This window comes from Zalophus californianus, chromosome 9 (assembly GCF_009762305.2).
Source record: "Zalophus californianus isolate mZalCal1 chromosome 9, mZalCal1.pri.v2, whole genome shotgun sequence".
NCBI lineage: Eukaryota > Metazoa > Chordata > Mammalia > Carnivora > Otariidae > Zalophus > Zalophus californianus.
In genome coordinates, this window is record NC_045603.1 from 99092078 (window position 1) to 99109055 (window position 16978).

At 42.3% G+C, this 16978-nt stretch overlaps 1 protein-coding gene across 1 annotated transcript in view; it reads left to right on the forward strand.

Annotated features, from left to right (window-relative positions):
• The window catches only part of ANO2 (anoctamin 2), a 378292-nt gene that overhangs the window by 197688 nt on the left and 163626 nt on the right, over nt 1-16978 (forward strand). The window contains exon 14 of the mRNA XM_027593890.2: nt 12286-12396. Within this exon, the coding sequence (XP_027449691.1) occupies nt 12286-12396 (111 nt within the window). The remainder of the gene's footprint in view (nt 1-12285; nt 12397-16978) is intronic.

Sequence of the window (16978 nt, forward strand, 5' to 3'; positions counted from 1 at the left end):
CTTGAGACATTGGACCTGATGGGCAGTCAGATGTCCTAGGGACCCTCTCTGGAAAAAGAGATGGCACAAGAGAAAAGCCTTTGTGGTAGCTTTGAGATTTAACTTAACATTCTTCTACCTCCCATTTCATGAGTGCATGAAACCAGAGAGTAGGACTCACTCTCATGTAACCCAGAGCGTATATCTGTCAGAATGCTTCTGTAAGCCTGCTGAGGGTCAAGGGAGAGGTATGGGTGCCAGATGCTGATTGCCTTTGATGCGTGTGGAAGAAGAAAGAACCACTGAACTATTACAGTGTAAGCCAGTACAGCATGGGTGAAACTAGAGGATGAGCTAAGGGCAAAGGGTAGGTTCTTCTAGAAGGGTCTTCTCTAGTTTTATGGACAGACGATATTTAAAGGTTGAAAACAAATGAGCCTTCCCTCTGGGCTCTTATGAGAACTAGGGCCCCAGTCCTGATGTTTGTGAGCTGGCAATGAGTAGTGAGTGCGTGGTTGCTCACAGTTCTTATCTATTCCCACTCACCACCACTGACTGAAAAGTAGATGTGAATATTGGATAGGGGCTCCTGGTAGTGTGGACATTGTTGATGAGGTGCTGGGGACAGTGTCTAGAAAGACCAGGAGGCTTTTTCATTTGCCTGAGGATTCACTTGCAAAGGCTGGCCACAAGCATAATGGCGGCTACATGGAAAGCACGCCTTTTCTGGATTCTTCCACAGTAACTGATGTGCTTTGCTTTAGCCTGGGGATCACTGGTTTTTTGGCCCTGATGGGGTTTTTTTTAAATTTTTTTTATTGTTATGTTAATCACCATACATCACATCATTAGTTCTTGATGTAGTGTTCCATGATTCATTGTTTGTGCATAACACCCAGTGCTCCACGCAGAATGTGCCCTCTTTAATACCCATCACCAGGCTAACCCATCCCCCCGCCCTCCTCCCCTCTAGAACCCTGTTTGTTTTTCAGAGTCCATCGTCTCTCATGGTTTGTCTCCCCCTGCGACTTACTCCCCTTCATGCTTCCCCTCCTGCTATCTTCTTCTTTTTCTTTTTTTTAACATATGTTGCATTATTTGTTTCAGAAGTACAGATCCGTGATTCAACAGTCTTGCACAATTCACAGTGCTCACCATAGCACATACCCCCCCCAATGTCTATCACCCAGCCACCCCATCCCTCCCACCCCCACCACTCCAGCAACACTCAGTTTGTTTCCTGAGATTAAGAATTCCTCCTATCAGTGAGGTCATATGATACATGTCTTTCTCTGATTGACTTATTTCACTCAGCATAACACCCTCCAGTTCCATCCATGTCGTTGCAAATGGCAAGATCTCATTCCTTTTGATGGCTGCATAATATTCCATTGTGTATATATACCACCTCTTCTTTATCCATTCATCTGTCGGTGGACATCTTGGCTCCTTCCACAGTTTGGCTATTGTGGACATTGCTGCTATAAACATCGGGGTGCATGTACCCCTTCGGATCCCCACGTTTGTATCTTTGTGGTAAATACCCAGTAATGCAGTTGCTGGATCGTATGGTAGTTCTATTTTCAACTGTTTGAGGAACCTCCATACTGTTTTCCAGAGTGGATGCACCAGCTTGCATTCCCACCAACAGTGTAGGAGGGTTCCCCTTTCTCTGCATCCCCGCCAACATCTGTCGTTTCCCGACTTGTTAATTTTAGCCATTCTGACTGGTGTGAGGTGGTATCTCATTGAGGTTTTGATTTTGATTTCCCTGATGCCGAGCGATGTTGAGCACTTTTTCATGTGTCTGTTGGCCATTTGGATGTCTTCTTTGGAAAAATGTCTGTTCATGTCTGCTGCCCATTTCTTGATTGGATTATTTGTTCTTTGGGTGTTGAGTTTGATAAGTTCTTTATAGATGTTGGATACTAGCCCTTTATCTGATATGTCATTTGCCAATATTTTCTCCCATTCTGTCGGTTGTCTTTTGGTTTTGTGGACTGTTTCTTTTGCTGTGCAAAGGCTTTTTATCTTGATGAAATCCCAATAGTTCATTTTTGCCCTTGCCCCCCTTGCCTTTGGCGATGTTTCTAGGAAGAAGTTGCTGTGGCTGAGGTCGAAGAGGTTGCTGCCTGTGTTCTCCTTTAGGATTTTGATGGACTCCTGTCTCACGTTTAGGTCTTTCAACCATTTGGAGTCTATTTTTGTGTGTGGTGTAAGGAAATGGTCCAGTTTCATTCTTCTGCATGTGGCTGTCCAATTTTCCCAACACCATTTGTTGAAGAGACTGTCTTTTTGCCATTGGACATTCTTTCTTGCTTTGTCAAAGATTAGTTGACCATAGAGTTGAGGGTCCATTTCTGGGCTCTCAATTCTGTTCCATTGATCTATGTGTCTCTTTCTGTGCCAGTACCATACTGTCTTGATGATGACAGCTTTGTAATAGAGCTGGAAGTCCGGAATTGTGATGCCGCCAGCTTTGCTTTTCTTTTTCAACATTCCTCTGGCTATTCGGGGTCTCTTCTGGTTCCATACAAATGTTAGGATTATTTGTTCCATTTCTTTGAAAAAAGTGGATGGTATTTTGATGAGATTGCATTGAATGTGTAGATTGCTCTAGGTAGCATTGACATCTTCACAATGTTTGTTCTTCCAATCATGAGCATGGAACGTTTTTCCATTTCTTCGGGTCTTCTTCAGTTTCTTTCATGAGTATTTTATAGTTTTCTGAGTACAAATCCTTTGCCTCTTTGGTTAAATTTATTCCTAGGTATCTTATGGTTTGGGGTGCAATTGTAAATGGGATCGACTCCTTGATTTGTCTCTCTTCTGTCTTGTTGTTGGTGTATAGGAATGCCACTGATTTCTGTGCATTGATTTTATATCCTGCCACTTGACTGAATTCCTGTATGAGTTCTAGCAGTTTTGGGGTGGAGTCTTTTGGGTTTTCCACATACAGTATCATATCATCTGCAAAGAGTGAGAGTTAGACTTCCTCTTTGCTGATTTGGATGCCTTTGATTTCTTTTTGTTGTCTGATTGCTGTGGCTAGGACTTCTAATACTATGTTGAATAGCAGTGGTGAGAGTGGACATCCCTGCCGCGTTCCTGACCTTAGGGGAAAAGCTCTCAGCTTTTCCCCATTGAGAATGATATTCGCTGTGGGTTTTTCATAGATGGCTTTTATGATATTGAGATATGTACCCTCTATCCCTATACTCTGAAGAGTTTTGATCAAGAAAGGATGCTGTACTTTGTCAAATGCTTTTTCTGCATCTATTGAGAGGATCATATGATTCTTGTTCTTTCTTTTGTTAATGTATTGTATCACGTTGATTGGTTTGCGGATGTTGAACCAACCTTGCAGCGCAGGGATAAATCCCACTTGGTTGTGGTGAATAATCCTTTTAATGTACTGTTGGATCCTATTGGCTAGTGTTTTGGTGAGAATTTTTGCATCCATGTTCATCAAGGATATTGGTCTGTAATTCTCCTTTTTGATAGGGTCTTTGTCTGGTTTTGGGATCAAGGTAATGCTGGCCTCATAAAATGAGTTTGGAAGTTTTCCTTCCATTTCTATTTTTTGGAACAGTTTCAGGAGAATAGGTATTAATTCTTTTTTAAATGTCTGATAGAATTCCCCTGGGAAGCCATCTGGCCCTGGGCTTTTGTTTGTTGGGAGATTTTTGAGGACTGCTTCAATTTCCTTAGTGGTTATAGGTCTGTTCAGGTTTTCTATTTCTTCCTGGTTCAATTTTGGTAGTTGATACATGTCTAGGAATGCACCCATTTCTTCCAGGTTCTCTAATTTGCTGGCATAGAGTTGCTCATAATATGTTCTTATAATTGTTTGTATTTCTTTGGTGTTGCTTGTGATCTCTCCTCTTTCATTCATGATTTTGTTGATTTGGGTCCTTTCTCTTTTCTTTTTCATAAGTCTGACCAGGGGTTTATCAATCTTGTTAATTCTTTCAACGAACCAGCTCCTAGTTCCGTTGATCTGTTCTACTGTTCTTTTGGTTTCTAGTTCATTGATTTCTGCTCTGATCTTTATTATTTCTCTTCTCCTGCTGGGTTTAGGCTTTATTTGCTGTTCTTTCTCCAGCTCTTTTAGGTGTAGTGTTAGGCTGTGTATTTGAGACCTTTCTCGTTTCTTGAGAAAGGCTTGTATTGCTATATACTTTCCTCTCAGGACTGCCTTTGCTGTATCCCAAAGATTTTGAACACTTGTGTTTTCATTTTCATTGGTTTCCATTAATTTTTTTAATTCTTCTTCAATTTCCTGGTTGACCCATTCATTCTTTACTAGGATGCTCTTTAGCCTCCATGTATTTGAGTTCTTTCCGACTTTCCTCTTGTAACTGAGTTCTAGTTTCAAAGCAGTGTTGTCTGAAGATATGCAGGGAAGAATCCCAATCTTTTGGTACTGGTTGAGACCTGATCTGTGACCTAGGATGTGATCAATTCTGGAGACTGTTCCATGGGCACTAGAGAAGAATGTGTATTCCGTTGCTTTGGGATGGAATGTTCTGAATATATCTGTGAAGTCCATTTGGTCCAGTGTATCATTTAAAGTCCTTATTTCCTTGTTGATCTTTTGCTTAGATGATCTGTCCATTTCATTCAGGGGGGTGTTAAAATCCCCCACTATTACTGTATTGTTGTCAATGTGTTTGCTTTTGTTATTAATTGCCTTATATAATTGGCTGCTCCCATGTTCAGGGCATAGATATTTACAATTGTTAGATCTTCTTGTTGGATAGACCCTTTAAGTAGGATATAGTGTCCTTCCTCATCTCTTATGACAGTCTTTGTTTTAAAATCTAATTTGTCTGACATAAGGATTGCCACCCCAGCTTTCTTTTGGTGTCCATTAGCATGGTAAATGGTTTTCCACCCCCTCACTTTCAATCTGGGGGTGTCTTTGGGTCTAACATGAGTCTCTTGCAGACAGCATATTGATGGGTCTTGTTTTTTAATCCAATCTGATAGCCTGTGTCTTTTGATTGGGGCATTGAGCCCATTTACATTCAGGGTAACTATTGAAAGGTATGAATTTAGTGCCATTGTATTGCCTGTAGGGTGACTGTTACTGTATATTGTCCCTGTTCCTTTCTGATCTGTGCTGCTTTTAGGCTCTCTCTTTGCTTAGAGGACCCCTTTCAATATTTCTTGAAGGGCTGGTTTCGTGTTTGCAAATTCCTTTAGTTTTTGTTTGTCCTGGAAGCTTTTTACCTCTTCCTCAATTTTCAATGAGAGCCTAGCTGGATATAGTATTCTTGGCTGCATATTTTTCTCGTTTAGTCCTCTGAAGATATCATGCCAGTCCTTTCTGGCCTGCCAGGTCTCTGTGGATAGGTCTGTTTGCCAATCTAATATTTCTACCATTGTAGGTTACAGATCTCTTCTCTCGAGCTGCTTTCAGGATTTTCTCTTTGTCTCTGAGACTCATAAGGTTTACTATTAGATGTCGGGGTGTTGACCCATTTTTATTGGTTTTGAGAGGGGTTCTCTGTGCCTCCTGGATTTTGATGTCTGTTTCCTTCCTCACATTAGGGCAGTTCTCTGCTATAATTTGCTCCAATATACCTCTGCCCCTCTCTTGTCTTTCTTCTTCTTCTGGGATCCCAATTATTCTAATGTTGTTTCGTCTTATCGTATCGCTTATCTCTCGAATTCTGCCCTCGTGATCCTATAGTTGTTTCTCTCTCTTTTTCTCATCCTCTTTATTTTCCATCATTTGGTGTTCTATATCACTGATTCTCTCTTCTGCCTCACTTATCCTAGCAGTTAGTGCCCCCATTTTTGATTGCACATTAATAGCCTTTTTGATTTTGACTTGGTTAGATTTTAGTTCTTTTATTTCTCCAGAAAGGGTTTCTCTAATACCTTCCATGCTTTTTGAAGCCCAGCTAGTATCTTTAAAGTCATGATTCTGAACTCTAGGTCCGACATCGTACTAATGTCCATATTGAGTAGGTCCCTGGCTGACGGTACTATCTCTTGTTCTTTTTGCTGAGGTGATTTTTTTTGTCTTGTCATTTTGTCCAGAGGAGAATAGATGAATGAGAGAAGAAAATGCTAACAGGTTAACAACGTCCCCAGCAAATATACTCTATATAAATCAGAAAAGACCTGAAACCAGGAGAAAAGAAAGGGAAAGAAAGAGAAAAGAAAGAGAAAAGAAAGAAAGAAAAAAAAAAGAAAAAGGTAAAACAAAAACAGAACAATACAAAAAAACCCCGAATATGATCAAATATGATCAGGCTAGTGCATAGATCAGTGCCACACACTAGATTTAGGTGTATTTTGGTCTTTTAGAAAAAAGTGCCTCCTAAAATTTTAAAGGAAGAAAGACTTATATATGTACAAAATAAGGGTTGATACAATGAAGGGATGGAAGATGACTATAAAGATGAAAAGTATAAAAGATTTTATAAAAGGAATTGATACAATAAGAAGTTGTTTGAAAAAAGAAAGAAGAAGATTTAAAAAAAAAGGGAGAGAATGTGATCAGGCAGGAGACTAGAATAAAGCCATACACTAGTGATTTTGGGTATATTTTGATCTGTTAGAAGAAACTGTTATCTCAAAATTTTAAGAGAGAACAACTTATATATGTATGCCAAAAATAAGGGTAACTACTATGAAGGGATAAAATATGACTCTAAAAATGAAACATAAAAAAAATTTTTTTTAAAAGGATTGATAAGATATCGGTTGAAAAAGGGACAAAGAAAAATTAAAAAAAAAACAGTTAAAAAATTAACTTTGAAAAACTAATGAATCATGGTAAAAAAAGCCATGAATTCTATGTACAGTATTCCTCTAGCGCTTGAGTTCTCCCGTTCTCCTTGATCGGTAAACTTGGTCTTGGCTTGCTGTCTGTTCGTGCTGATATTCTGGGGGAGGGACCTGTTGCCGTGGTTCCCAAATGTCTTTGCCGGAGGCGGAATTGCCCCGCCCTTGTCGTCGGGGCTAAGCAAGCTGCTCGGGCTTGCTCTCAGGAGCTTTTGTTCCCTGAAAGCTCTGGTACAGCTTTGGAGGGCCAGGGTGAAAATGGTGGCCTCCCAATCTCCACTCGGAGGAGCTGAGAACTCGGGGCCCCGCTCCTCAGTGTGCCCCCAGAGAAAAGCAGTCACTCCCGTCTCCCTGGTCTCTGGCCGCCCTGCGTGCTCACCCGGCCTGTGACTGAGCATTTCTATCTCTGGCACCCGACCCCGTGTAGAGTCTCCAAACCCAGCAGATCCCTGCGGTGCGCTGCCGCGCCGCTCCTCCCGGGGGAGGGAGGGGAGTCTCCCCGGCTCTGCCGCTTGTTGGGTCCCTGCTGGAGGAGCAGTGGCCCAACTCGGCCGCGGATCACAGTTTATGGCCACCCCGAGCTGAGAGCCCACACCTCGGCTCCGTCTCTGCAGCCTGCTTCCCCGCTCCAATACCTGGGAGCTCTGCCGCACTCAGGCACCCCCGGTCTTTCCATGACCCCGAGGGTCCTGAGACCACACTGTCCCGCGAGGGTTCCACGCCCCACTTAGCCACTGGAGCGACGTCCTTCCGCGGAGCCGACTTCTAAAAGGTCCGATTTTGTGCTCCGCGGCTCTATCACTTGCCAGAAGTGGCCCACGGAGGCCCCCTCCCCCGCCGTCTGTCCTCCTGAATATCGCCTCGGATTCACTTCTCTGCACGTCCTACCTTCTAGTAAGTGGTCGCTTCTCTGTTGAGAGAGTTGTTGCTACTCTCTTCTTCGATCTCCTGTTGAGTTCGTAGGTGTTCAGAATGGTTTGATCCCTATTCAGCTGAATTCCTGAGACCAGACGAAATCCAGGTCTCCTACTCCTCTGCCATCTTGCTCCGCCCTCTGACTGTGGCCTTGATGTTTTATGACCAAACAAGGAAATCTCCGATTTAGTCTTGTTCTCAAGGCTGTGTGGCTTCACATGTCTGTCTTATGGTGTCATTTCTTCTCCTCGATGCTGTAATTGAGCAGCGGGGCATTCTATCCCCAAGCATTGAGTGCGTGTGCTCATTGTGTTCCAGGCCTGTGCATTAAACATATGCCTGGAGACTAACGGTATCATGGGTTCTGTGGCAGATCATAGAACATCCACGTGGATTTTACCTTCAGGGAGGATACAAATAAGAGGATAAGCATCCGAGAATAATGAAGGCAATTGCATTTCTTGGGAATTAATGGCCAAAGGAGTGCTTCCAATAGAAAGTGCTATAGAAGTGGGACTATGGGCGTGATGTGGTTGGGACATTCTTGTCGTTTGGGTTCCATTTGCTTCAGCCGAGAGAGAGAGAGAGAGAGAGAGAGAGAGAGAGAGAGAGAAGAGAGTTGTGGCTGGGTGTGGGGAAGCAGGAGCCCTTGCTCTCCTAATGCAGGGCCTAGCATATCTCCCAAGAAGAGATGAAGACACATCCTGGCATCCAAGCCTGCATGGGGCCAGAGACGAGCTAAGTGTGTCTGCTAAGGAGAGCTGAGGAAGCCAGCAAATCTCTGCTGGAGAGGAGGTTTAAACACACTCATGCAGAGAAAGCGATCGGTTATGACTCGGGGCCCTCAAGAATCTCAGTCACAGGCCCCTGGCAGGGGTGGCAGGATAATCCATTTTGTTTCTATAGCCAGGTTTCCTGTTTTTTGATTAACCCTGAGATCAGTGGTAAGTTCACGGGGTGGTACATGATTTCAGGAACTCGTGTTCAGGCTGGGAGTGGTCTGGCCAAGACTTGTTTACCTGTGCCACAAGGAGAGGTTCCTTATGGGCTCTGGTCACTCCTGATGGGTCAGGTGACTGCAAGGCGGCTTGCTTCTACAGCATGGTTGGTGTGCCCTGGGCCAGGCATGGTTGAGATGAAGGGAGGACAGCCTTGTCTTTTCCTTTAATGTACTTATATTTCGAACTAGGATATTAAATGCACTTTAAATTCAGTTCAATCTGAACAGTCTCTGAGCATCTCCAAAGGATTCCATTCAGCTAGGGTGCTTTGTGGTCTCTAAATATTTAGAATACAGTGGTGAATACGTGAGAGGAATTTCTTCTGGCTAATGTAGCCAGGAAGGGTTGAAAGAGTGGGGTGCCTCAAGTTCAGGTTGTAAACCAGGGAGAAGTGGTAGGAGGCTGGAGATGGTTTTCTTTCAGGGCAGGGAAGGACATGCACAACCAAATCCAAGCTCCACTTCCTAGGTCAGTGTGGCCCCTGCCTAAGGGGGCCTTCACATGGAACCAGGAGGGCCATCTCGAGGGACTTACTAAACGACTCTTTGGATCCTGTTCTTGCTGAAGGGAGGCCTACTAGACCTCCAGAGTCTTTTGCTCTGAAGTGGGATAATCTTCAGCTCAGTGGGCCTCACTTGCCTGATTCTGCCAGTCAGGCCCCAGGTGTTCCTCCTAGAGGGTGCTCTTGTCTGAACATAGATGTCCTCCCCTCCATCTCTCTCCCATCCCTTGTCTCATATCAAGTTTTAGGTGTCCTACCTGTCTTTCTATCACACAGGAAGCAAAATCCTCTACCTCCCTTTCTGACAGTACATGTCATTCTCCTCCTTGCTCAGATCTTCCAGCCACATAGATCTTCAGTCTTTCCCCAGCTCATTCTAGTCTTTGCACCGGCTGTTCCCTCTGCTTAGAATGTTCCACTCTCCACATGGCCTATCCCTTCTTGGCTTTTCCATCCCAGCCAAAACATTACCCTCCTCAGACAGGCCTTCCTTGAATCCCCATTTGGAAGCAGCCATCCTGTTTTATTTCTTCTGCTGTTCTTATCCCTAGCTGCTGATTTCTTACTTGTGTGTTTGTTTGCTTATTGTCACCTTCCTCCACTTAAAGATAAGCTCAAGCTCCACTGTGGCCTCAGAGCCTGGAAAAAAGTGCAGAGCACAGTAGGAGCTTGAAAACTCTTCGATGAAGACATTTGTTGAATGAATCTCTGGGTCTACCTCTTTAGATCAGAGAAGGCTGGTCCTGAGCTGGCCTGGGGCCTTCCTTCAGCCAGCTCCTGAGGAGACCAACCAGGCAGAAGTAGCTTTGGGAAGTATTTCCCAGAGTCTAGATGGGAGGGGTTATGTATTTGTGATTATTTTGCATCAGACCACCAATCCAGAGAGGCCGTGTATGAGGAACATCAGGAATAAGGAGGACCCGCCTGAGGTTGGGTACACGGGAGCGGCCCACACAGGGGCTGGATTCTGCTCTGGCCAGGAGCTCAGTTGTCCAGCTCCCTGCCTTTGAGGAATTCTGTAACCTCACCCGACCTTCTTGGCCACAAACAGAGAGATCCTTGTCTGACCTACTTCAGCTGGAATGCAGAACAGCCTAAGACTCTTCTTTGAGAGTCTTGGACTCCTGTTTATGTGGCAAGAATGCTCAACTTGTTCTAAACAGTTGAGGGGTTCTGAATGGTGGCCCAGTGTGGGGTGAGGTGGGCCAGCCACAGCTAGAGGGATGCAAGGACATGTCTCTGTGTGATGTCACGGCATGTCTTTGGAAAGTCAGAGGCAGGTCAAGAGCAGCCTCCTAGTCAGTAGGGAAAGTTCCTCAGCCCTTTTGCAGGGTATGAAAGGTAGAAACAACTTTAGCTTGAGGGGGTTTGGAATCCACATTATGGTACTCACCAAAAAGATACTGCTTTTTTAAAAGATAGTTTTTTAATGAAAATCTTGCATGGAAATAATATAAATGAAAAGTGACCGGATTTCAGGGGCCATGGAGGACAACTTCAAACCAAATTTCTCAAAGTATTCCTGTAGGATGTTCATTGTTGGAGGCAAAAGGATTTTTGCAAGAAATAGTAGGTTTAAAAACATTAAGCAAGTGTCTTCAAAGTAGAACTTTTCAGAGCTTCTAATATGCTCATTGTGACTCTCAGGTGATATATTGTGTGGGCTTTTCCAATCTCTTAACCACTGGTATCCTTTTTTACCTATAACTCTTTTAGTAGACACATTAGGAAATGATGTGTTGGAGAATAGATGAAGGTGAGAGACAAAATCAGTGAGCTTCACAAGCATTTAGAGATTTCTGGGTGCTACATGGTGCTAATTAAGACAGATTAGGTCACAGATCCTCATATTGATATAAAAAGACTCACATGCAAACCAGCTAGGAAATAGTAAAAGAAAAATACATAATTGAGAACTGCGTGTGCTATAAGCTATAAAATTCTAGGCTACTCAAGAGGGAGGAGACTCCACCAGGTATGCCGTAGCAGGAAGTCATGGAAGGGATGGGGCTGATGCATCTTTGGAGATTGGTAGTGATGGGATGCCTTAAAACCCTTGAATAGCATCACCTCCTGTTCTATTGGTTATGTTTATAAGCCACGTGCATGGTTTCTCCTCTCCAATATCATGTCATGTCCTGGGAAAGCCAAAGACTGGTCAGGAGCCTAGCTTATTGGCTTTTGGAATCTCTGATGTGTGAGCAGTGGTAAAGAAATGTGTGTTCTCTGAGTCAACTGTGAGCCAGCGCCTGAATCCTTGCCTAGGAGTTATCGATAAATGCTATGGGAACATGAAATCCTCACACCTTAGATATTTGTCCTTGGATGCTGCAGGGAAAACCTGCCAATGAGACCAGGTGTACACTGTTAAATTCTCTTTGAAGTAAGTCATGCATTTTCCTGCTTCAGCATCTGCATTGATTTGACCATAGTCCTCTTGATTAGTTAGGTGCTCTTTCCCGTGCCTGGTGACTCACTATTCACGTTTGTATTGCTGAATGGCTCAGTGATATCTCTTGAGCATTGGTGTACTTGCCAATGAGTTACTCACCTAGGCTGTACAGGAAACAGGTTCAGGCAAGTGAGTTTTAAGATTCCCTATGGCCATCTTTAACTTTGATGTTTATTGGTTGCCATTTTAGCTTTCAGAATAATGGAGCAGGAAGAATTTTTGTCATTGCCCTAACTCCCAGCTGTGGGGCACGTCTGTTTCTCTAGCTGGGATTTGGCTTATTGAAACTTACAGTTTGAGGTATGAGGATATTTAGTAGGATGACCAGACGCTTCTGTTTGTTTCAGTTGCCCAGTTAACGTTTCCTCTCTCCTTTCTCAACACCGGCCCCATCCCCAGGAACGTGCCCAGGTTTGGTTTTCAGTGTGGTAACAACTGTTGTGTGTCCCCCCTCTCTCCCCCACATTGTGTTTCTGGTCTAGACTCCTCGTGATCGTGTGTGGTGTAACAGTTCACGTCTAATAGCATTTGATCCTAAGTCCTGCCTATTGTACTTGTGGTGTCTGGTTATAACCCATAGGCCAGGGTCACTCATCTGCCTGTTTACTAACTATGCATTGACTCTTGGGTTTTAGGAACACTCCCGGCCTGAATATGAAACCAAAGTTCGAGAGAAAATGTTGAAGGCGAGTGGCAAGTCGGTTGTCCAGAAATTGAGTACCAATATGACAGAGAATGAAGAAGAGGTAAGATGCGGGCCCTTGCTGCTCACTAAGTCTTCTTTATTTCTTAAAATCCTGTTGTCATCTCATTTGGAGTGCCTTCATGGACAGAGACTAGACTGGGAGATGGGGTTGATGGGAATGTGACAGGAGGGAATGATTCATGACACTTCCCGTCGACCTGCACTCAGAGTTTATGGGGATCAGGGTTTTGCCGTGACTTGATTTGTTTCTCTCTCCTGGGTGGCAGTGTGTAGACAAAATGGGAGAGCAGGTTGGAGAAGAAAGAAACAGTTTCTGGCTCAGTTTCTGGCTCAGTTCCTCCAGCCTCCATCACCTAAATATCGAATAATGATAACTACCACCATACCAACTAGCACAATGGCAGCTAACCCTTGTTGAATGCTTGCTCCAGGCTAGATGCTGTTCTCAGCGCATTATATTTTATTCTCACAATAAATTTAGGAGGCTGGCACTCTTGTTAGGTAAATGAAAACTAATGAAAAAAGTTATGTTCATAGCTTAAGTCAGTTGCCAGCGGTCACCCAGCCCGTAAATGGTGTGTGGATCTGGGATTCCAACCCCAGTCCATCTCTGACAGTCAGTGCATTTAGCCAATATGCAATACTGCCTTTCCAGTGCAATGAAGGAGTCCAAGCAAGAAATGGATCTTCAGGCTGGCAGAGGCAAATTCATGCCTATGCTCACTTGAGCTACTCATAGAATGTTCCTTATATTTCATTTTATCTGGGTGGGCCTTCACAAGTAGGAATGTGATGGTGAGCATGTCTTCTAAGTCCTATTTCTGAGTTTTAGGGTGGCATTCAGACATTAAAACAGAACTTCAGAATCTGTGCTGTGATCTGTAAATACTCATAACGTGTGTGAGCTGGGGGTACGGAGTGGGGGGCTCCTCTTTGGCACCGCCTGTCTCCTCTGAGCGCCACCCGGCTTTGAAACCAAGTGTGTGTGTGTGTGTGTGTGTGTGTGTGTGTGTGTGTGTGTGTGTGTGTGTGTGTGTGTGTGTGTGTGTGTTTATGTCTTTCCTAATCTGGCTCCTGAAAAAAATCAACAAGATCGGAAATCTGTTGTTTTTGCATGTGTCTTTTCTCCATCTTGGATTTGAATTCAAATTTCATTTAATTTTACATTCTTAAAGTTGGAACCATTCATGTTAACATGCAAATTTATTCAAGCACCAAAACAGAAGAATGTGATGTTTTTGAGCCCAGAACATTGGCTTTTTTTCTTCTTTCTCTCTCTCTTTTTTTTTCTCTTAAAGAAAACAGGATTTAAACAGAAGAGAAGTAAGGTGACCCTCTGAGTTTTTTTGTTTTTTCTAGACGAAAAGTAAGTCCAAGACCACCAATTATTCGGGGAAATAATGAATTCATTCTTAGGAAAGCCTAATCATCACCATCACCCTCATTAGAAAGCAAGCATTCTGTGTTCTGTCAGCTTCGGCAACTCCAGTCAACCTTCTTTCTCCACCCCAGAGCAATATACAATGGATAATTTTATGGAAATCACATGTAACTTTTATTGACCACTGACTCATTTAATTTTAATTCCATAGACGGGAATGCCAAGGAGCTGGAATTGCGTACATTGAGGCTGTGGTTCTAATATAAATTTTGCTTGGGTATATATGCATGATAGGTCACATAACTTTCAGGAACCATGAATAATTGAAAAACATCTGAATGCATTATGAATGATACATATGTTTATGTTTTAGCATTCAACATCTATTTCCATTACACTGTCTAGAATGCAAAGCTCAAAGCATCTAATGTCTTATGGGCACTGGGGAGAAAATGACCTTCCCAGATGAGCAGTGCAAGATGAAAATGGCCTGGAATTTGATTGTCAACATCCTTCTTGTGTTCCCTCCATTCTGTTAATACTGTAAATATTCTGTTCTTGCTGTAAATCTAGCCAAAGGTGGGAGATGATGGGAGGAGCACATGTTGCTGTCTGATGGGAGGGATGCTGCTCTTGCCTCTGGGAAGAGTCAAGGTCAATGCCTACGGCATAACATGGCTCTGGGAGCCCCTCATGTGTGGGATATTTAGGAAAGGCACCTTCTGCTGGGGAATAGACAGGGACTAAGACCCAAAGTCTAGCTGGTGGTCTTGGATATGCGTCTTTCATCATCTTGGCTCTGCCTTCACTGTGACCTTCACGCTGCATATCCCCACCTCTCCTTACTTTCCTTCCTTTTAGATGATTATCTACCATTTATTGAGACCCAGATCCATATGGGAATTTGCCAAAGATCACATAACTTGTGGGGAAGCTGGTAGTCAAACTCAGCTTCACTTGATCCCCAAGGCCCATTGCTCTTATACTTCTTTTTAAGTTTGAAGGTACCGAGCCCATTTTTAAAAACATCTCAGACCATAAAATTCACCCATTTAAAATTACAATTCATTAGTTTTTGGTATATTCGCAGATTTGTGCAGCCATTTGCACCATCTAAGTTTAAAGTATTTTTATCACCCCCAAAAGAAACCCTCTACCCAGTACTTACCAAGCTCTGGGAAACAATTATCTACTTTTTGTTTCTATGGATTTACCTATTCTGGACTTTCATGTCAGTGGAATCATACAAAATGTGGTATTTATCTTCTTTCATTTGGCAAAATGTTCTCATGATTCATCTGTGTTTTAGCTACATCAGTACTTAATTCTTTTTTATTGCCAAATAACGTTCCATATTGTGGATATACCTCATTTATGACTTGATGGACATCTGGATGGCTTCTACTTTTTGGCTATTATGAATAATGGTGCTATGAATATTTGTGTACAAGTTTTTGTGTGGATGTATGTTTTCATTTCTCTTGGTTATATACATAAGAGTGGAATTACTGGGTCTCATGGTAGCTGCATATTTAATACTTTGAAGAACTGCCGTACTATTTCCCAAAGGGAAATAGGGGTCCAAATTCTTTTTTCTTTTCTTTTCTTTTTTTTTTTTGCATGTAGATATTCAATTGTCCTAGGACTCTTAGTTGAAAGACTGTTTTCCCCATTGAATTATATTGACACCCTCATCAAAAATCTATTTACCATAAATGTAAGAGTTTATTTCTGGACACTCTGTTCTATTCCATTAACCTATATATCTGTCCTTATACTAGTGCCACATTGTCTTAATTACTACACCCGTGTAATGAGGTTTGAAATTGGGAATGTAACTTTGACTTTGTGCTTCTTTTTCAAAATTGTTTTGACAATTCTGGGTGTCTTGCATTTCCATATGAATTTCATGACCAGCTTGTCAATTTCTGCAAAAAACCCAAGCTAGGATTTTTGATAGGGATTGAGTTGCATCTGTAGATTAATTTAGGAAGTATTTAAAGTCTTATAATCTATGAACATGGTATATCTTTTTATTTAGATCTTTTTTAGTTTCTTTCAACAGTGTTTTATATTTTCAGTGTATAAGTCTTGTACATATTTTGTTGAATTTGTTTATGAGTATTTTATTCCTTTTGATGCTATTGCAAATGTAATTGTTTTCTTAATTTCAATTTTTCATTGTTCATTGTGAGCATATAGAAATACAATTGATTTTTTTAAAAAAATTATTTATTTTAGAGAGAGAGAGAGCATGCCAGTGAGCACAGGGAGGGGCAGAGGGCAAGGGAGAGAGAAACTCCAACAGACTTTTCTCTGAGCTTGGAGCCTGACACGGGCCTCAATCCCATGACCCTGAGATCATGACCCGAGCTGAAACCGAGAGTCAGATGCTCAACCAACTGTGCCACCTATGGGCCCCTTGATTTTTTTTGTATATTGATTTTGTATCCCATACCTTTGCTGAGCTCATTTTTTAATTCTAATAGTTTTTAGTGGATTCCTTAGGATTTTCTATTTATAAAATCATGGCATCTGTGAATAGAGATAGTTTTATATCTTCCTTCCCCAATCTGGATGCATTTTATTTCTTTCTCTCCCCGCCCAGCTCCTCTTTTTCCAGCTAATTGCCCTGACTAGAATCTCTAGTACAATGTTGAATAGAAGTGATGAGAGCAGACTTCCTTGTCTTGTTCTTGATCTTAGGAGAAAAAAAAAAACTAGCCTTTCACTGTTAAGTATGGTGTTAGCTGTGGCCCATTGCTTTTTTTTCTCTCTCTATAAGGCTTCCCAGAGAACAATTTATATCACATCAACATGATACTGATATGAAACATTCTATATTGTAATGAGGTGGTAACTACATGTCCACATTGGGGAGGGACAATACGGTATGTCCCAAGGTTGGCAGGGTCATGGTACTCTCATCAGGTAGCTGAACTTTTCTCTGGGCCTCTTCTGCTGCAGGGGTCACATTAGGAGAGTGGATTATAGCCTCTGCACTTCTGAAAATTGGTGACTTTCTTTGTTTATGTGAGAGATGATGTTGGTCATTAGCCCAGAACTTTGGGGCATAGACTGTCTCTTATTTGTCTTAGATGTTGTTAATTTGGATATTCTTACAACTATTTTTTTTATATATGCCTTTTAAAAAAGTTTTTATTTAAATTAAATTCCAGTTAGTTAACTTACAGTATAATATTAGTTTCAGGTGTACAATATAGTGATTCAACACTTCCAT